Source organism: Apodemus sylvaticus, chromosome 2 (genome assembly GCF_947179515.1).
Source record: "Apodemus sylvaticus chromosome 2, mApoSyl1.1, whole genome shotgun sequence".
Classification (NCBI taxonomy): Eukaryota; Metazoa; Chordata; class Mammalia; order Rodentia; family Muridae; genus Apodemus; species Apodemus sylvaticus.
In genome coordinates this window covers 84,035,541-84,056,999 of record NC_067473.1, presented here as the reverse complement: position 1 = coordinate 84,056,999, position 21,459 = coordinate 84,035,541, and the positions used below count along the sequence as shown (strand labels likewise).

General features: G+C 38.3%; 1 protein-coding gene and 1 pseudogene across 2 annotated transcripts in view; both read right to left on the bottom strand.

Annotated features, from left to right (window-relative positions):
* The window catches only part of LOC127678681 (broad substrate specificity ATP-binding cassette transporter ABCG2), a 112,868-nt gene that overhangs the window by 27,577 nt on the left and 63,832 nt on the right, over positions 1-21,459 (bottom strand). For both annotated transcript variants that reach the window (XM_052173824.1, XM_052173823.1), the window contains exons 2-4: positions 10,338-10,556; positions 1,254-1,313; positions 411-525 (exon numbers count right to left, since the gene is read on the bottom strand). In XM_052173824.1, the coding sequence (XP_052029784.1) occupies positions 411-525; positions 1,254-1,313; positions 10,338-10,537 (375 nt within the window). In that variant the 5' untranslated portion in view covers positions 10,538-10,556. The remainder of the gene's footprint in view (positions 1-410; positions 526-1,253; positions 1,314-10,337; positions 10,557-21,459) is intronic.
* On the bottom strand, positions 7,130-8,669 carry LOC127678683 (nucleophosmin-like; annotated as a pseudogene).

Here is a 21,459-nt window from a genome sequence, read left to right as displayed (position 1 = left end):
AAACTGCAAGTTCTCTTGAGTTGCAGTGACTGCACAGACAGACACATGCAAGGTTCAATGGCTTCGTTTTCATTACCTAAAGAACACGTGTAAAAGTACTACTATCTCAAGGCTGCCTGATGGAAGGATTTGGGTAAGATAATGACAATGTGAAGAAAGAAAGTAAAGGCTGAGTAAACCTTATTTTTTTGGTGGAAATCATATAGCAGCCAAAACTGGTATCACTGCCTCACAAGGGCCATAGTACAGGTATGCTGTCTTTCACTTAATATCACTGCCAGTGTAGTAGATTATGAAAATCTGATGCAAATACACAGATTCTACCAGCATGTTATATATTCAATTGGAAGCAATCTATACTACAAGCAAACATACTTGCACAAATATGGCCCAGATCTACTAATACTCACTTGAACCACATAACCTGAACTGCATTTGAAATTGGCAGGTTGAGGTGCCCCGTTTATTAAAACATCTCCAGATAATCCTCGTGGATCTTTCCTTGCTGCTAAGACATCTAGCAACCTGTAAAGGACACACGTTATGAGGATTTTCTTTTTTGGTTTTTTTTTTCCCCTTCAACACAAGCCATATGGCTTAGCTGTTCTACATGCAAATCCTGCTATTTGATATGTTTATAGTTTAAAAACAAATGTATAGGCTGATCATGGTGACACACACCTTTCCTGCCAGCACTCAGGAGGCAAAGGGAGGAGGATCTATGAGAGTTCAAGGCCGACTTAGACTACTACTGCCAGTGAGTCCAGGCTAGCCAGGGCTACAAAGCTGAGGTCCTACTTCAAAATCAAACAGGAAGAAAAGAGAAAAAAAGTTTACATGCTTTAAGTTCTCGGTTTCCTTTCCATTATGTGCTACAGCAAAAAAACGAAACTATAAAAGCAAGAAAACATTGGCTAAAATATTAAGACCTCCCCAAATGACCATCTTGGTTAACAGACCTTGGAGATCGCAAGACAGGTTAACATGCTGTTTAACGAATACTCAAGACTTCAGTTGTACCTTCTCTAAATGCCTTCAGTTTTAGCATTACTTCATCTTTTTCCTCCTTCCTAGTACATGATATGGCCTTCCACTGTATACCAATCATTTCATCATATACTAGTAACCCCATATTATCCACCATACCTAAGACCAGACCACATATAGACTGCAAATAATGAGCTAACATCTGCTTATGTAAATGTGATGCTTAATGAAGAGTAAAGGCTTATTTATTTGTATGTTATACTCACGAAGACTTGCCTCCGCCTGTGGGTCCCAGAATAGCGTTAAGACCAGGTTTCATGATCCCACTAGAAACAAAACCATATTGTTTTATTGCTGTATTTTATATGAAGTTCTTAAGACTTATTGCCTACATTGAATACACTAATAAGGGAAGATTAAATGCAAACCAACACAGCCTCTTAAAATGAACAAAGAATCACCGATACTAGATGTCTAACCCAAAGGCTGTCAACCACAAGTACCTGTAAGAAAGAGCTCAGTCCTTCTTAATTCCTTTCTTTTATTATTGTTTTGTAATTTGCTCTTGAAACAACTTAATCTTCTGGAAATGGCATAGCCAATATTTCTTGATGTTGAGTTGGGATACAACTCAGTAGTTTAACCCATGCTTATCCTGCATGAGGCCCTGGGCTCCGTCCCAATAACAGCAACGAAGATCTTTTAAGTAAGAAAGATTCTAATATAAGGTTCTTAAAATAACAGATTCCTGAAATAAGGAAGGGAGACTCTCAAATGAGATCATTTTAACATTCCTTTTAACTTATATAAAGTACACAACCGTTTTTGAGTAAAGCTAATGATTAGTACCTTTAAACTGTTTTCACTTATAATCAAAACTTGAAGATTGCCAGTGGAAAATATTCTCATTACTAAAATATAATCAGAATAAAAAGTCAAGTATCTTAAATCAAAGTCTCCACATTAGGACAGAAGCATCACCAGTACTTAACACTAGAGCAAAACATGTCAGGTAGGCAAGACAGCTCAGCTGGTAAAACACACAGCTATGCAACTCTGAAGACCAGTTTGACCCTCAGAATCCATGGTGGAAGGAGAGAACTCACTCCCAAAGCTGCCCTCTGACCAACATATGTGTGCCCTGGTCTGTCTGTCTATCTGTCTCTGTCTGTCTGTCTGTCTGTCTGTCTGTCTCTTTTTCTTATAACACACATAGACAAACACACAAAAATAAATTTGCAACAATGAAAATTATGTTACTAATTAGAGAGGGAAACAGTCTTGGAAGAGATTGCCATTCCTGTGAAATGTTTAATGACTTACAGACACACAATACACAGCCATCCATTTCAACCAACTAAATGGATATTTAGACTGATTAAGAAAGAATAATTGCAGCAATGTTGACTGTGATGATATCTGTGAAAGTATGAATATTATCCTGACAGTGACAAGTGGGATGGCTAAAGAAAATAAACAAGAGAAAGGGGAATTAAGGGCAAGGAACAGCTGCACAGGAATGGTGAAGAGAGGTGAAGAGTTGTCCCATACAATACCCTTTGTGGTGTTCAGCCCCTAGAACTTTTAAGTAGGTCGAGCTGTATTCCACAGAACACAGGATCTATTCCCTGCACTTAAATCAAAGAGAAACTCACCATGTATTGCATGATACCTGATGTATCACAATTATATGAGGGCTGATGTGGATTAAGGTAAAATGTACGTTTTGCTTTGCTTGTTAACTGATGTACCTCTTTGTGAAATATCAGACAAATATGACAACAGGCCACTAAGCCTCAATCAAGTTGTAACACAAAAAAAATCTTATTCTTTTACTGTGTTACCCCTCTCCCTGTCCAACATACAAAGAGATGCCAGAGAAAATTTTCAGTGTGCATACATTTATACCTCTTGATGTATCATCTGTATTAATAGCTACCTAGTACCAGCTTCTAAAATGAACAGAACTTTTATTTAGTAAGGATTCAATGCCGTGAAACTATTTCAGTATTTAAAAATATCTACTTATAGAGACTAAGACATCCAGAGTGATTTAAGCAGAAATGACATACTAGAATGGTTTAATAAGTCTCTGGGGTTGGCTTATATTTACACTAAATTCTACCATTAAAGAAAACAATAGTGCCAGATTCTAAGAGTCCTAACCTGAGGCAGTGGTTAATTCCAATTACTCATGATTGTTTGATATGTGTTATGGAAACAGAGACCCTCTTGGTCCATTCCATCTTAGGAGGTGAAGTAAGATAAGAAAACAAGCAGATAAACAAATGAAAAAATAAAGTCTGGTTCTTCCTGGATCAGCACAGGTCACCTGTTTCCTGTTTTCATCAGGTTTGTGATATGAATGGAACTATGTTTTCAGAGCTATCAGCTGTTATGCCATGATGCCAGGGCTCAGTTACAAGGCTGCTGTATGGCTAATAAACATGAAAAGTTATGATATCTGCCTTTATAGAAAGTATCTGCTGATGACTTCTGTTCTACTCTTGACCTACATTTTCCTCACTGCCCCCACCCTACCCTTTTCCCTAGTGTCACTCCCCTCTGGCCATTTCCTACTCTGATTATTGCTTTACAGCTTTGCATGCAAGATTAACCCTCCAGTAAGAACTGTGGCAAGAAGACTTTGCTCACTTTTCTGAATACATAAAATGAAATATTGGAGGATGTTGTCATTTTTATTGCACTGTAGTGGATAACAGCCAATTCTTCTGTCCTATTTTGCTTATAGACAGTTTTGAAGGAGCGCCATTTCCCCGCATGCAGATACCCAGAAACACAAACACACTTCCTCAATCCTGATGCCCATTCCTCCAACTCACAGCAATCTGCTTCAGTTCTATCTTTTCATCCTCTGCCACAGCAGAAATTAACACAGTGAAAGAACACCAGCTTCTAATTCCTAAGTGAAATATAAAGTCTCTGAGAACAGAAAAAAAAATCTGTGTAACATCAATAACCTAGCAGGCATTCAAAACTTATTGAATAAAGGAATCTACATCTGTATTGTTGAGGCTTTTGTCTGAAAACAGTTCCTATCACTATAACCCAGGCTAAAACTCACTATGTAGCTCTGACTTGTCTTCAATGCACAGAAATCTTCCGGCCTCAACCTCCTGACTGGTGAGATCACAGGCTGGGACTTCTACAAAGAACATTTTTATTTAAAAAAGCAAAAACACAAAAATACAAAACAAAACAAGCAAAGCAAAACAAGCCATAAATTAAGATAATCTTATTGATAAATGTCATCTTCATGTATCACTTAAAACTAAGTTCTATTAATAAGAAATCAAAAACAACTTAGTTACTATAAGTATCAGTCCAGAAAATTTAGTTTTATATTATCATTTGTGATTTCTTATTCAAATAATGTATTAATCCTTTCTATTAAAGGGATGTGGTGGGCACATCTGTAAGCCCAGATCCTGGAACAGAGAAATGGGAAGATCAGGAATTTAAGACATCCTTGCTTTAATGGTGAATTTAAGGTTAATTTGAGAGTCATTAATCCTTGTTTCAAAAAGTCAAAAACATTAATAATAACAACAACAACAACAACAACAACAACAACAACTTCTGATCACTTCTATTAGACTTCTCTTCCCTGTCTCAGTAGGAAGACTATATGAATCCTGCCCAGCCAACACCAGCACCCAAGTACAGGAACTTCAAAGAGGATGGGCAACAAAGATATAGCCACAAGCTAGCAGATTATTACTTATCTGTATTACTCGCCCCCCTTCTCCTCCGGATGGAAGAAAAATGAGCTGATCATTAAGAATAATGAAGAATGGTGAAGGCTGGAGATGAATCTTAGCATAGAATGAACGCTCGTATGTTTATGACCCCATAGAGAAGGGCTGGGGGTGGAGGGAATGATCAACAAGTTTAAAACATCCTGATGGGAAAGAAAAGAGGCAAATTCAGAACAGGTGTAAAGCATTAGATTATAACTGATACATCAATGAGGAATTATGTGTTATCTATATACAGACAGCTACAGAAAAGCCAGGAAACTTCCAGTAAACGAGAGTAGACGCCCACTAACTGCCCCTTCACCAAAGCTTTACACTGGACTAACTTCTATCATTCCACCTAACAAGATCTGTATGCATCTGAACATGAGAGATTTTTTTTCATACCATGATTCACCTTTTGAGTCAGGGTTACCTCACTTAGTATGATGTTCTCTAGCTCCATCCATTTGCCTAAGAATTTCATGAATTTATTGTTTCTAATGGCTGAATAGTACTCCAAGTATGTGAATGTCTAGGTGTGCGTGCGTGCGCGTGTGTGTGTGTGTGTGTGTGTGTGTGTGTGTGTGTGTGTAGGAAATCTAGCTCTTCTCATTCAGAAAGCAGAGGCAGTACACTGTGACAGCAATGAAAACTCTAAGTACCCAGATCCTGGTTATAAAAATGAGCATCCTGAGTGCAAGTCACAGGCAGGGTTAATGACCAGTGATTCTAGAACTTCCTCCTATATCAAAGAAATACTAAAAACAAGGAATAAATCAAAGTTGCAAAGAGTGCTGGAAATCATCCTGAAAGATCCCCCTGCAACCAAGTCGAGAACAAAAGGAACACCAGCACTATAGTGCCGGTGCATTACTGCTGAAGGCCAGTGAGGAAAACAGAGATTCAGGAGTATATACAGTTGTTAGTTACTCTTCTGTTGCTGTGATATAATACCAGGACCAAAAGCAACTTAAGAGTTTATTTAGCTTATGGTTCCAGAGGGCAAGATGTCCACAGCCGCTGGAAAGGCTGGCAGCAGAAAACAGAAATGGAGAGCTCATATTGCAACTGCTCTTCGAAATCAGAGAATGCAAGAACTGTGGTAAGGCTATCTACCCTCAAAGTCAGCCCACTTTCTCCAACAAGTCTCCACCTCTAAAGGTTCCATAATATCTTCCAACAGTTCTCCCAGCTGGGGACCATGTGTTCAGATTTAAGAGCCTACGGATGCCCTTTCTCATTCACAACAGTAAATGAAAGAAGAGATGACACAGCTCTTCCCAAGTGAAATGCAAACTATGAGATGATGTTAATAGAAAAGAACCCTTTGGAATCTCTCACGGTGGAGCCGTATCCAGACACGAGTCATCTCAGAGTCTGCAACTCACAAATTTATATTAAATGAGGAATAGGGTTCTGGAAGAATATCAGGAGACTCTTCCATACCGTACCAATCAAGTACAAAGAGTCGAATTCCTAACATTCTGGTATAGCTTAACAGACAATAACATCACCAAGTAATCAATTTTATTATCACAAGTGGATGAAACAGCATGTTGGATGAAGCAAAGAAACATGTTGGAGGAAGAAAAAAACCACAGGATGTGGCAGTCAATCAACTGTGAGAAATCTTCAGAGGCCTGACTACCTAGGTCATGAGGCTACTACAGTTCCCCCCTGCCTGCTGCCAGTCAACTAAGTGATTCCATGAGAAGGTCCTCTTTCTATACCACTTGAACTAGAGGAATTGGACATAGAAGAGTGCCAAGTAAATAGCCTAGTTTTATAAGAATCCCTCAAACCACCAATGACAGTGGGTACAAGGGTGACAGCAAAGTCAGTGGTGCATTATCAGGGAAACTGGGTGGAGTGTCATGTTCGTACAAGTTTAATTCTGAAGTTATTTCAAATAAGTTGCTTAAGAATCTTCCCAGGAGTATAATGAATTCCCCTCCCTACCTCCACATGTACTGGTATATATGATAGACATACATGTACTGAGAAGGTGATTTCTTCCAGACATCTTGAAGACCAGGGAACTCACATGTTGAGTGTTGAGTATGGAGACAAAGAAAGTGTAAGAGAAAGATCATACAACAGGGAGGAAAACCTTTGGCATTCTCAAGAACAGATTTTGTCTGGTTTTCTTCTCACACAGGAAAAGAAGAAATAATGATTCAACGAAAAATTGATTCTCATTAGGTTTTTTAGAATGCAATCACTGCTTTGAATGGGGATGCTATTATTAAACACAGATAAAAAACAAAGTGATGAAAGCAATCCTTCCTGCATCACACAGACTCTGCTTATTTGAAGCCGACAGAAGGAAAAAGATTAGAAAACCTGGGGCTGGTGGGGGGGGGGGGCATGAATGACCTTTTAAGTCATGATCATTTCAGGTCTTGAAGCCTGAACTAGATGTAGTGAGCATGAGTACTAATCCTAGCTGTCCCTTTAATTGAGCCTGGATCACAAGATATACTCAACATATGGAGCCATTTCCTTCACTGCCTTGAAGAGTCACAAGGGTCTGGGAGCATGGTTTAGTTAGAAGACATCTGCCAAGTATGCACAAAGCTCTAGGTTTAATCCTCAACACTACACACATAACATGCACACACCCATGCAGAGTACCAGCTCACAGTATGCACTATAAATCTATCTAAACAGTTCTTATTCAAATAATATTGCCTTTATCTTTCTTTTATTACTTCATTAAAATACAGAGTTTATTTCACATGTCTCCCTACCATTTCCACATCTGACCACCACTGTTACTATGTCCTATCATAACATTCCATACATACTTAAAACCAAGTTAAGGGTGGAGTTCCGTCCTTGAAAACTAAACAGGCATCTGATACAACACATTCTTGGCTATAGAACCTGGACAACTTTTATCAGACTTGGTAGGAAAAGTTCTCACTTTGCATTATAAAAAGGACAGGTATCAAACTGTTTAAACCATTTTCTTAAAGAGACTTCCTCTTCTACCAGAGTTCTTGAATAGACTCTCGGTCAGTCACCCAGAAACAATTCTTCACACAACTAATGAACTTGGCTTCCACTTGGGAAGAGAACCACTTTTTTCTACACTTGCTTACATTTTTGCCTTAATGTCTTCTACAGAACTAGGTCCTTTTGGTGTTTTAGGAGTTTTTACTTGTTTTTTTGAAGGACTCTTGATCATTTGATGTTGATGGTTTTGAAGGACTCTTGATCCTTTGGTGTTGATGGTTTTAAGTAATTTCCATTTTGATCTGATTTTTGTGCATTTTTGGCTGGGGTATCTTGTACAGATTTCTTCAGTCTCCTCTTCATCAAAATCACCATCATCTTCATCATCATCTTCATGAAGTTTTCCTTTTTTCTGGGGAACCTTGTTACCACCTCCAGGAGCAGATCACTTTCCAGACATGCCTAAGAGTTTTACACCCTCCCCACCTTCATCTTCTGACTCTGCATCTTCCTCTACAGCTACTAGGTGCTGTCCACTAATGTGCATGGCCCTGAACCACACATCAACCTTAAGACCACAGGTGGTGTGATTTCGAAGCCCCCAAGGGAAACCATTGGTTGTACAGACATTTTCAAAGTTGCCAGTGTTACTTTAACTGGACTGCCTTCACAGTTCATTGCTTCTGCCTCTACAATGTGTAATCCATCTTTTGCCCCTGCTACTAAACTGACCGTTCTTAATGATAACTAGTGCTCATTTTCATCATTCTCCACTTTAAAGTGATAGTCTCTGCCAGCCTTTAGTTCACAACCGAAAGGTAGTTCTGAGGCCTGAGAGGGCTCATGTCCATGTTCACAAGTCTTCCATGAGGTGGAAGCATGCACTTCGGTGTGTGAGAACAGACACGCAGGGCAGAATCAAGCCAAGGACCACCTTTATCTTTCAATACAAATGTGAAGTGATGGATGGATTGTGTGTGTGTGTGTGTGTGTGTGTGTGTGTGTGTGTGTGTGTACCAAACCGACTGCCTTGTGTATGACTGACAACCCACCTATTGATAAACTATATAATTGCTAGATTGTTATGCTTCAAAAAAGATATCTGTTTTTCATAAGTCAATTCTATCTAAGCACATACAAAAGGTAACAGCTTTGCACTCAACAGACATCCGTTTCCTCTTAGTTAGGATTACCTAACCTAAGAAGGAAAAGAAAGGGAAGCATGCCAGCAGGTTTGGTCCCATGGGTAGCTATAATTCTGCCATGCCATGCTCCTGGCCTCAGGCCAAGCCAGTCTCAGAACCCCATCATTTTTTTTCTACCTACATCCAAAAATTCTCTCCCATATTTTGTCATCTTCCTGCTTTCTGGAGGAAGTAGGTCGGTATTAGCAGGGAGAAAATATAGTTCCATATAAAACATCAAGAAAACGGAAGTATATGATTCCAAATAGCCCTGTAGTTACATTGGGTGAAATAACTCTTATAACTGCTCTCCAGCCCAAGAGACACAAAAGAAGATGGGCTGTCTGAACAAACCCAAACTGATTTATCGCTCAAGTGTAGACTCACTTCTCTAGAAACCAGGTAAGGATGAAAAGCTTAATAACAACCAACAGGCCAGAGGTCACATTCTAGTCATAGTCAGCTATTCTGCACTCTAGTTCCTATTTTACTACCATATTCTGATCATAAACTCATCCCCTGACCAAAGAACAAATACCACACATGACTAAGTGCTTTTGAAGCAGAGCTGGCTACACTAAGGTGGAACCCCAAATCCTCATCACTTTGGGCTTTAATTCAGTGAAACGAGAGTTGCCTTACATGTTAATATTTTCTACCTTTGTTTTTGTTTTCTTTTGTTGTTTTGTTTTGTTGTTTTGTTTTGTTGGAGGCAAATTTTCACATAGTGCAGGATGCCCTTGATCTTCTGATCCTCCTGCCTCCATCTCCCAAGGGCCGGGATGACAAACTTGCTGGCACATGACTTTATGTGCTTCTAGGAACCGAATTCAAAGCTCTATGCATGCTAAGTAAGCACTTACAAACTGAGCCATATCTCAAGCCCCTTTATGTGTCTTTATAATGTAGAGAAAGTACTAAGTAAATCTTTATAGTCTACAATGTGCTCACCACAAATAAGCCATCTATTAAAACAGGTGTATTTGAAAAACCAAAGGACTTTCAAATTATACTGCACTTCTACCTCATTTTTACCAGAATATAATAAACAAAAAGTACACACATATTAAAAAGTGTATTAGCAAGTCTTCTATTTCAAAGACTGGGAAATTAAGTCTGAGATTATAACTTCATTACAATCAACACCTCAAAAATTGCAGTCAGACCTCCACCTTTAAAACGTAAGATTTACCAGTCTTAACAAAATGATATATTAAAACGTTCAATTTCTCAAAAATATAAAACCATGTTTTAAGTTTCTTTGCAAGTAATATATATGCCTAACAAGAGATCAAGTAACTAATGTCCTAGTTTAGACAAAAGGAATGAAAGGATGTGTCTATATACATATTACAAAGACATGAACTGAAGTATCTACAGCAACTGTTGAGAATAGAAATTCTGGTTAGATAAATAAAGCAACCTTTTAAAGAGTCCATACACTTACTTGATATCCGATAGTATTTCTTTCTCAACTCTTTTCCGGGCTAGAAACCCACTCTTTACTTTCACTCGATAGGTGATGTGATGAAAACTCAGCACATCTCCTTCTGCGAGTGTCTTCACGGCTCTGCAGCTCATCCCAGGAAGGCCATTGTTGTTTCTCTGTGACATCGGTACTAACACGTGGTCATTACTAGAAGCCATCTTTAGGATCTATGCCTTTCTGCAGAGGCAAAAGCAACAGTCAATGAATAGCATGAATAAAAGAGTGCATCAACACAGAAACCAGCACTTTTCTTTTGGGTTGTGAGCCTAGCCTGTAAGGCTGAGCTATCTCTCTAGCTGAAATAATAGAACTTTTAAGTCTAATTAAATCTATATTATTAAGTCTAATTAAATATATATTAAGTCTAATTAATTCTATATTATTATAAGTCTTTAAACTGTTCTGTTCATCTGTAGATTCCTTTCAAATGGACATTCTTCTCACATCACTGGGTGAGAAGCACCTTAGGTCAGGTAACATGGAACAGACATAATTCTGAGTGCCTCTGCTCCCATTGGCTTTCCAAAGCCTAAGAAACGGGACCTTAATTTTATGCAAAGTACTATATCTAGTCAAATAGAAAAAGGATGGGTAACTTTTTATCTTGTCTAGTTTTAAAGCTTATATAGTAAAGCTTAAATTCAGAACACATGATTGTTCAATCTTTAGAGTTTGTACCCTGTTATTAGCAAATGTCCAGTACAGGAGGGTTCTCTGATTACCAGACTTTGTGTCTCTAGTTATTTTGTCCCTTCAAGAACAACTCTCAAACTGCCTCCAGTGAAAAGACCATAATGGAGAAATACATTTAAATTCTAGGATAACTTAAAATGTGGAAACTATTAACTACATCAAATGAATAATTAAACAATGCTGGACTTTAAAGTAAAAACTGAGAATTAAGTTTTCAGATCACGATTATAATGCTTCATAAGATACACTATTAAAAAGCCCCTTGAAAATATGATGACTCTGAGACCTGAAGGTTACCTGAGCTTAGGCAACAGGCTTAGCAGGTTACATTCAATCACCTTAGTTTCCATATTTAAAAGATATCAACCCATGAAGAACTTTATTTCTATTTTTCCTGCGTTTTGTTTCACATGTGCGAAATTTGTATGTGCAGACATGAGAAAGTGATCAGGGACTTTACTTCACTGCTGTCCTCTCCTTTCTAGAATTTTGGTTCCTACAAAAATTATACAAGAAATATCTAGGAATAAATTTCTAAAATTATGAACACTGTCACCATCAAGGAAAGAGAAACTCCAGATTTAAGGAGCACTTCATTAGAGTGTGTGGGGAGAACAGGATTAAAATAATCCCTCATGCATGGAACTGAGACCTGAGAAGGGAAGGGAAGGGAGGGGAAACAATAGAACCAATATTTTAAAAAATGTTGGGCAGTATTTTTCCAAACAGATTAAAGTTTCAAGTCTCAGAATGAAGTTCCAAAAACAACAAGCATAATAGATACAGAGCAATCCAAATGTGTTCCAGGCAAAATGCACACATTTCTGAATAATGGTTTTATATCTGAAATATAGCATTTATTACTATTCATGTATAAAAATGGACTAATAAAATATATCATAGTAACTATCCAAAGTTTATTCTGAAGCATTTGAAAAAAAAAAGCAAAGTGATATAGAAACTGTACTGCTATATTTTAATTATTTTGTTAAATCTCTCCACATCTTCAGAAACCAAGATATGTCAATGCAAACACACCAATCAAGTCTTCTCCTACTAACCCCACGGTGGCTACTTTCTATACTCCCAAAACAATGTAAGAATCAGGAATATATGACTTAGATTGGTCATTGACTCAAAAAATAAACAAAATTGAATATTTTTTTATTCGATATATTTTTTATTTACATTTCAAATGATTTCCCCTTTTCTGGCTCCCCACTCCCCGAAAGTCACATAAGCCCCCTTCCCTCCCCCTGTTCTCCCATCCACCCCTTCCCACTTCCCTGTTCTGGTTTTGCCCTATACTGCTACACTGAGTCTTTCCAGAACCAGGGGCCACTCCTCCGTTCTTCTTGGATATCATTTGATGTGTGGATTATGTTTTGGGTATTCCAATTTTCTAGGCTAATATCCACTTATTAGTGAGTGCATACCATGATTAATCTTTTGAGACTGGGTTACCTCACTTAGTATGATGTTCTCCAGCTCCATCCATTTGTCTAGGAATTTCATGAATTCATTGTTTCTAATGGCTCAATTGTGTATATATACCACATTTTTGCATCCATTCTTCCATTAAAACTGAGGGTTTTTTTTTCTTTTGTAAAATACTCACTAATAAAAGGCTACAACTGTAACTAAGGTTAAAAGAACCAAAGAACAAGCAAATGGAGATCTGGAATTGATAGAGCAGTAATGATGTTAACCAATGTTAACCATGTGTGCAGTTGATTGTCTTCCTGGTAGCCAGGGGAGCTGAGTCTGTACCCTCCCTGCTGAGCAGCTACTTAATTCCTAAGTGGAGTTCTACAACCTCCCTCACAGGCTTAGGGCCTTCCTGTCTCAGAGTTACAACCTAGTAGATTGGATAGGAATACCACTTAGCAGGAATGAGAAAGACTCAAAAGAAGGGAAAGAAAATGGGACAAATTCTGGAACTCTCCTATGGAAAGACACATCATCCTAAGTTGAAACAAAAAAAAATACATTAAGGATTAAAAAAAAAAAGGAAGTATGAGATCTTCATACCATACCACAGCATTCGACTTCTAGTTAAAGTAGATGATTTCACAAAAGTGCCACCATCACATTCACAGTAACCTTTCCTGTGGTGGTTGCCTTTCTGAAATCAACTCAGACCGAATGCGGACTTTGCGTGATAAAAATGTAACATCCTACCTTGTTGTTTTCTGGTTTCTAGAGGGCTGCTACTCACATGGGGGTTTCGCATTTTCTGTATGCCAGGACCTGCTTTATAGATGATGAAAAGTACACCCAAGTAGGACAGGCCAACTCTGTCCTCAGACAGACCTGCCCATGTGTTAACTGCAGTACGTGCTAGCAGCCACGGGTCAGAGTACAGAGCTAGACACGTACATTTTTTCTACTGTAAACAATTCTCGAATATAGAGAGCTAGTATCTGCTTCACAGCCACAGGGTCACTGATTAAATGCCTAAACTACTTATTGACATTAGGAAGGAGTTACAGGCTTCAAATCACAAATGGAAAAGAAAAAGACCACCTAAAGCATGGTTTTTAACTTCAAAAATCATTCCTTACATTTAAAATGCCTTCTGTTATTAAGTGCTTTTTATGTGTCCATCATCTGACACATCTACCTTAAAGCATCTGGAACTGAAAACACTCTAGACTGCTTAGTAATTAGGTTTGTAATTAGTCCACTGACATAGTTCTAGGCTTTCCCATCATGGTAGCCGTGATCTGAGGACAAGACAGATATGGAGAAACACCCCATAGTAGAAGGCACAAGTCTGGCTAGTTTTATGGTAACTTAACACAAGCTAGAGCTGTGGGCAAGCCGTGGGACACTTGCTTTCTTGACTGACGATAAGAGAGCCCAGCTCACGGTGGATGGTCCTGTCCCTGGGTAGGTAAGTGGTCTTGAATTATAAAAGAAAGAAAACTGATCAAGCCAGGAGGAACTACACTCCTCCATGAATGCGGCTTCAGTTCCTGCTTCCAGGTTCCTGACCTGGATTCCCTCAGTGATGCATTATAAGCTTTAAAGTAATGTTAATCTCAAAGTTGCTTTTGGTTATAGTATTTTATCACAGCAATAGAAACCTTAATTGTTTTCAAAGAACACTCCCGACTGTTTCATGGTGTGAATGTTGGACAAAGCTTTGGAATTAAATGCAGAAGTAAGGGCCAGTTAGTGTTGAAAACTAGGGTAGGTCTGCTTGCAAAGGGAGCATGTATATGAGTATTACAGAAAGGATCTTGGGTTCTAGAGCTACAAATGAACTTTTGTTAAAACCAACTAAGCACGAACAAGATGACTCTCCTAGATGACCAACTGCCTTGGCCTCTTTGAATCTTCTTTTTGCAAAAATATATTTCCTGAGTTTTCCTTTTTCTTTAAGATTTTAAAACATTTTATGTTTCTGTCTCCATCTTCCTCTCCCTCCTTCCCTCCTTCCCTCCCTGCTCCCCTCCCTCTCTCCTTCTCCCTCTCCCTCTCTCTTTCCCTCTCTCTCTCTCACTCTCTCTCTCTCTCTCTCTCTCTCTGTGTGTGTGTGTGTGTGTGTGTGTGATTTGTGTGCAGGTGCCCAAGAAGGAGGCACTGGGTCCTCTGGTGATGGAGTTAAAGATGGCTATAAGCTGACCAAAGTGGGTACCAGTAACTAAACCAGGTCCTTCACGGACCAGGAAGATGATTCAGTGGGTAAATACACTTGAATCTGAGTTCAATCCCATCATCCCAGACGGTGAAAGGAAAAGAATCAACTGTTACAAGTTGTCCTCTGACCTCCACAGGTGTTCTGTGGTACACACACACACACACACACACACACACAAAGATACACACACATACAGACATAATAAAATAAATAATTGCAAAAATAGGCAAATATATAAAAAATGAGAACTGGGTATGGTTCAGTGAGTAAAGTGTTTGCTGTTAAATCATGAAGACCAGAGTTCAATCGCCACCAGCTATGTAGACATGTCAGGGATGCCTGTCATCTCAGCGGTGGAGAGCTGGAGACAGGAAGATCCTTAAGGATTCCAAGCCAGACAATCTGGCCAAATCAGCAAGCTGCAAGTTCTGTGAAAAGACTGTCTCAAAACATAAGAGCGACTTAGCAAGCAAGATCCAACATCAACTTTTGGCTTCCGCCATATGCCTGCTTCTGTGTAGGTATACATATGAGCATGGATACATACAAAACAACAGACAAAAGACCCAATTAGCAAAAGAAAAGGTCTATTTGTGCATATCTTCTTCTATATACGGGTCTCAGTCCCATATATAGCCCTGGAACTAAAAAGATTGGGGGAGGGGAGGGAGTATCATACAAAATTTGGCAACAGTAAAGGTATCTGAATAAATGGCCAAAATTAAATTCAGATTTAAAATCAAGCTGATAATGACACTATGTTTTTCCCGGCAGAGCTCACCCATGTCTCATCAGATAACATGTGCCCTTGGCATTATACATGCCACCATACAACAGCAATAAATGCAGTCTGAGTACTGTGGCTTAGATTTCACTGTTATATGTTATGAACTAGGAGAAAGGTACAATTTTACTGCACAAAATTTTCTACTCTTAAAGAAGCATAAAAGTGAGCTGAGCTAAAGAGATGGCTCACAAGCTAAGAGTACTTGTCGCTCTTCCAGAAGACCCAGGTTTGATTCCCAGAACTCACACAGAAATTCCCAGAACTCACAGTTCAAATTATCTGTAACTCTATTTCCAGGGGATCTAACAGTCTTACGGTATCTGAGGCAACACGTATACAACTGTGGTGCAAAAACACCCATTCACATAAAATAAAAGTAAACGAATCAAAGGAGGAGGAGATGGAGATGGAGAAGCAGCAGCAGAAGAATGGTTTTGTTACAGAAAACAAAGCCATAATACTTTCCTATTATTCCTCATAAGTATCTAAATAATGTGTCTTCTATTAAATATATCCAGTGTTAATACATTATGTGTTAAGATGTTTTATTTTTAAAATGCTGGTTGAAATGCTAACTTGATCTTCATTAAAAGAAATTATTACATGAATTTTGGCTTGAGATTAGAACAGGATTTGCTGAGTTTCTGAAACAGCCACAGACATGCCACTGCTAATTCGTATGTATCTATGTGAAGTGGTATTCCTAGCACTAAGAATTATAAAATCAAAATACTGATCATCTCAGATATTTCATTAAAGATAACAAATACACCCATTTTCATTACATGCACAAATTTGCTTTTGTCTTTAATAAATAACTCATATCTCTCTCTATCTCTCTCTATATCTCTCTCTCTCTCTCTCTCTCTATATATATATATATATATATACATATATATATATATATAAAACAATATCAAACACTTGTTCTAAAATAGATTTATCTCCACTTGTTTGCCATAGCACCAATATCAAAGGGATCTCATTTCCCCACATTTTGGCAGTGTTTCTTTTCTTGACACTGGTGTTTCTGCCTGGGGGAAAATGAAATCTGAAAGTACTATTTCCTTGCATTTTCCCAATAGCTAAAGATGTTCAAGACTGTTACAGATATTTCTTGGTCATTTTACTTTTTTCTTTCAAAATTTCTCTCACCCATAATCTATTTTGAATTGGTTGTTTGATTCTTTGCTTTTGGAGTCCTTTACATATTCTGGATTTTAATTATTTGTCAGCTGTATAGTTGACAATTATTCTTTATACAGAAGATTCTACTTCACTCAACTGACTGTTTCCTTGGCTGTACAAGAACTTTTTAAGTTTTATAGGGTCCTATTTGTCAACTGTTAGCCTTAACTCCTGAGCAAATGGAATCTTATTCAGAAAGTCCTTTCCTATGCCTATATCTTAGAGGTCTATTGCCTGTCTTTCAGATTTCATGGAAAAGTCTTTGATCCACCTAGAGTTGAATTTTGTGCATGGTAATAGATACTAGCTTACTGTCATTCTTCTACATGTGGCCCAACTGTTTTCCAAGTCTTTTCTGCAGCATGTTCTGTTTGTATCTCTAAGAACTAAGGTTCAGGGATCATCCCAAATGATGGATGGATGGATGGATGGATTGTAAGAGCCAGAGAACCACAATATGGCAGTGAGATAGCCTTCTTCTATATTTGACAAGACAGCTACACCCATGAAATATCAACAAGACGGTAGCCTAAACAAGACCTACATGACAACAACTGCCAGTGTACATGGGGTAAATATGACGGGACCCATCCCTAGATGAAGAACGCTATAGAGGCAGCTAATGGCTGCTGAGAGGGAGAATCAGTTGTTTCCAGGGATAAGGCCATTGAGATAGACTGTCTAATCTTAAGTGATCACCTCTAAACACATATACATAGGAGCAACACTCAACAGTCAACAGGTTTTGTACACACATACAAACACACACACATATGCATGCATGGACATGCAATTAAAAAAGATAATTTGAGAGTGAGGACACACTAGAGGAGTTCAGGGGGCAGGAGAATTGGAAATGATGTAAATACAGTACTTGTGTATAAAATTCTGAAAAAAAACCTGCCCAATTTTTAAAAAAATAACTTTATTAATGCTTAATTATCAGCAAATGTTAATTTATATACATATATAACCATATACCCTACCAGGTTATTTCATTAAAAAGTCTCTTAGGTTAAAGATGACTGAGTGGGGAAAGGTTAAAGCTTGATTTACTCTGCAAAGAAATTCCCCCCCCCACAATGATAGTCTAGAGGGGCTGGGTGGTTGAGGGTTCTCTCCCTCCTAGGGTTAAAAGGAAGAGTCTAGGTTTCCAGTCACAGGTTTGGGAAGCTGAGGGGAAGAGAGCTAAGGCCGATGAGGACCATTTTACCATTACATCTTCCCCAAACCATCTGTAACAGGCAAAACACCCACATAAATATGAAACCCCTTTGTAAATGCAAACTTAATACAAAAATATACATTTATACTCTTTATGTGTAGTTGGAGGGAAAACACTGAGTTTTATCACTGTCCATGGACTTATAACAGGCTTATAGTCAATTCAAACACCACAAGAGGTATATTTTGGTCTGGTTCTTTCTGGCAGCCTCTAAACAGATTTAATGAATAGATCATACAAATAAGAGCTGTTTTAATTGAATTACTAATTAAATATCAAAATTATAATTATTATCAATTAATTTGGGGTTTTTTAATCTTGGGTTAACGTTCTCTACCTTGGTAGCTAGAACAATTGCAGAGTCCATAGAAGAAATGTCTGTCTTTGGCTTCCCATCCTAAATCATCTCTCTCCTAAGTAATCTTGTCTTCCCCACTACCCCACTCAAGCATTCTACCAACTTACTAATCTATTTTGGCAGCTCGCTTCTTCCAGTTAGATATTCTGACCAACTTATACTGTCTACTATTCTCAGTCAATGAAATGTGTTGGCAGACACTCAGAAGAGATAAAATAATGTCAAATGGACTAGAGTTCACAGGAGAGGCCTGGACACATTTAAAGGGCATTAAGTCCTGAAGCCAGAGTAAGGAGGACCGTAATTTTGAGCTTGAGACATTCAAATTCTCCCAACTCCTTATCTGCTTGAAAGAATGGAATACAAAAAGAAGTCTTTTCACAAATCCATTCTAGAAACTAAACGCAGTGGGGGTCAGCCCAATATAAACACTGTCACAGAAATACCACATTATCCACCTGCTGTGCTAAAAAGATACACCATTCCATTTGTGTGCGGTACCATGTCCATGCACATGCACACCCACTCATGTGGAGGCCAGAGAACAACGTGTAAGGGTCAGTGGCTCCCTCCACCACGTAGGGCCTGAGGATTGAACTCAGGTTGTCAAGCATGGGGCAAGTGGCTTTATGTACCAAGTCATGAAGAAGGCCCAAGACCTAGTTACATTAAAGTGGTTTGTTTCCTCACAACTGCCCCTCCCCACCTGCCCATTTCAAGATGAAAATGGTGAATGAGAAAGTGGACCATAGCACTGCAATCCTTGTACCCAGCAGGCTTAGGCAGGGGGAATCTCAGGAATTCAAGGCCAGGTTAGGCATGGTAAGACCCTGTCTCAAATAATAAGTAAATAAATAGGCCCCAATTCCATCTTTCCCCTTGACTTACAGTTTTCTCTCAATGTGCAGTTAAAATTTCCCTTATTGGTCTGGTTCTTCTCAATTCAGTTCACATATCCAAATATTCAACCTGAGAAGGGAAAAGGGTTTTTCCTCTACTACACCATAGGCACTGAGATTCAGGGACTGAGATTCAGATCAGGAAGCACCAGCTACAGGTACACATTGGCTAAAGTTCAAAATTAGCAGCAGTGAGCCAACAAATTATATTAAAAAGTGACTTAACAAAAACCTGGTTCCTGATGTGTAAAAAAAATCCACAAATAGAACTCTTCAACTTGTTTTTAGTATTGCAGCTAAACACAACAGCATCAGTTTAAAAATTACCTGTGACCTGGGATTCTCCAATCCCTAACCCAGCAGCTGTCTCCTATTAATAGGTAGTCACAAATGAAAAATTAGTTTTCTCCAACAGAGTCTCACTGGGGATATAAACCACTTTTAAGCCAGGCCCCATGCTCAGTAGTAGATGCCCCCAAACAAAATTAATTCAGTGGCATTTTTAGAGGTTCCCTGCCTCAGAATGGGTTGCCAGGACTTTTTTTTAAAACCTCACAGATACTTTGTATATACATTATGGCTTCTGGCTTTACGTTTTTAAGGGATTTTTCTGTATGCAAATGTGTTTCTATATGTATTTACTGACCTTTGGCTTCGGCTCTGGTTCTTCTGTTTGTTTTGTCCTATTCTGATTTGCTTTCATATTTTCTAATTTTTATTACTATTTATTATTCCTTAGATTCTTGTTTGCATGCTAATGAGAGAGATTTCAGTAAGTGGGTAGGTAGGAGTTGTGTGAGGGGAAACTATACTCAGAATATGTTGTATTTTTAATTATCTATTTTCAATAAAAACAATTGCCTGTGCTACTCTGTTTCCTTTGGAAACCATCAGGAGATAGGCTATAAGGGAGCATCAAGCACGATCCACCAGACACATTCACCTGAGCATATGTAGCATGTGAAACAGACAATGTGACTGCGAAATTCAGACTTCCTTAATTTTAATTCAATTTCTACATGATACTGAGCAAGATGATACAAGTCTACATTACTTCTAGTTTTAGTATATATTTATTATTATTAATTATTTATAAACAACTTTATGAAGCCCTAAGATTTTTCTATATCTTATACAAATTCATTCCTGAGTTTCTAAATAGTACAAACCATGGCTGGTGAAACAGCTCAGTGGATACCTGCTGCCTGGTAAACTAAGTTTAATTCTTAGAACCCACATGTTTGAGGGGAAGAACCAACTCCAAGTTCTCTTTGACCTCTCCATGCTCATTGTAACACAAGCACACACTCACACCTGTACACACACAGACTGTTTAAAAAGTTTTAAAATAAACAGTAGTATATTTTTTCAACATCATCAAGTGCATAAATAAAATTTAAAGTAAACATCACCAGGTAACTGCTACATACTTCTAGCTGAAAATAACAACTCTGTAACATGAGCACAGCCTAAAGGAAATACTTCTGTTTTCACAACTGTCTTCTATGTGCTAAGTTGATCTTTTTCCTCACACAAAACAAATGAGATGAGTCGCAAAGAATTAGACCTGATCTCTAAAGAGAAATTAGTAAGCTTCATACTATTTTGTTTAGTATTTCAAATATGAGTATGAGGGAGGGAAAAGATCAAGTTAAATAACTATAACCTTTCAAGATAACCCCTAAAAAAACACTCCTTACAGATGTGCAAGGTCACTAATTATAAATACAAAGATTTGAGTTACAGCATTAACAACCTAGGCCAGGTCACAAAGCATGAACAGTCCTTCTCCCACTAGCATTTTATTTAGATCACATTGCAAGCCTCCTAGAAATTAGCCTCAGCAGCTAAATACCCTTACCACCAAGCCACATGCCTTGAGTTCATTCCCCAGAGACATGCATGCACGCACACATATATACAAACACACAAAAAAATAATAAATGTACTCAAGTTTCAATAATAACCAATTCTACAAGTTGTATTTGTAAGATAGACATATTGGCCCATAGGAGTTCAAGGCCAGCCATCGGCTACATGGAGAATCTGAAGTTACCATGGGCTACATGGGACCTTATTTCATAAAAGCAAGAAAAACAGGCTATGGCATACCTATAAGGTCCAGTGCTGTGGCATTTGGGAGGTAGAAGGAAGAGGATCAGTAGTTCAAGACCATTCTCTACTACTTGGTTCATAGCCAGCATGTGTTACAGGAGACACTGTCTCAAAACGACAAAAATTAATTAAAACTATAAGTCATAATTCATGAAAACTGAGTCTGCCA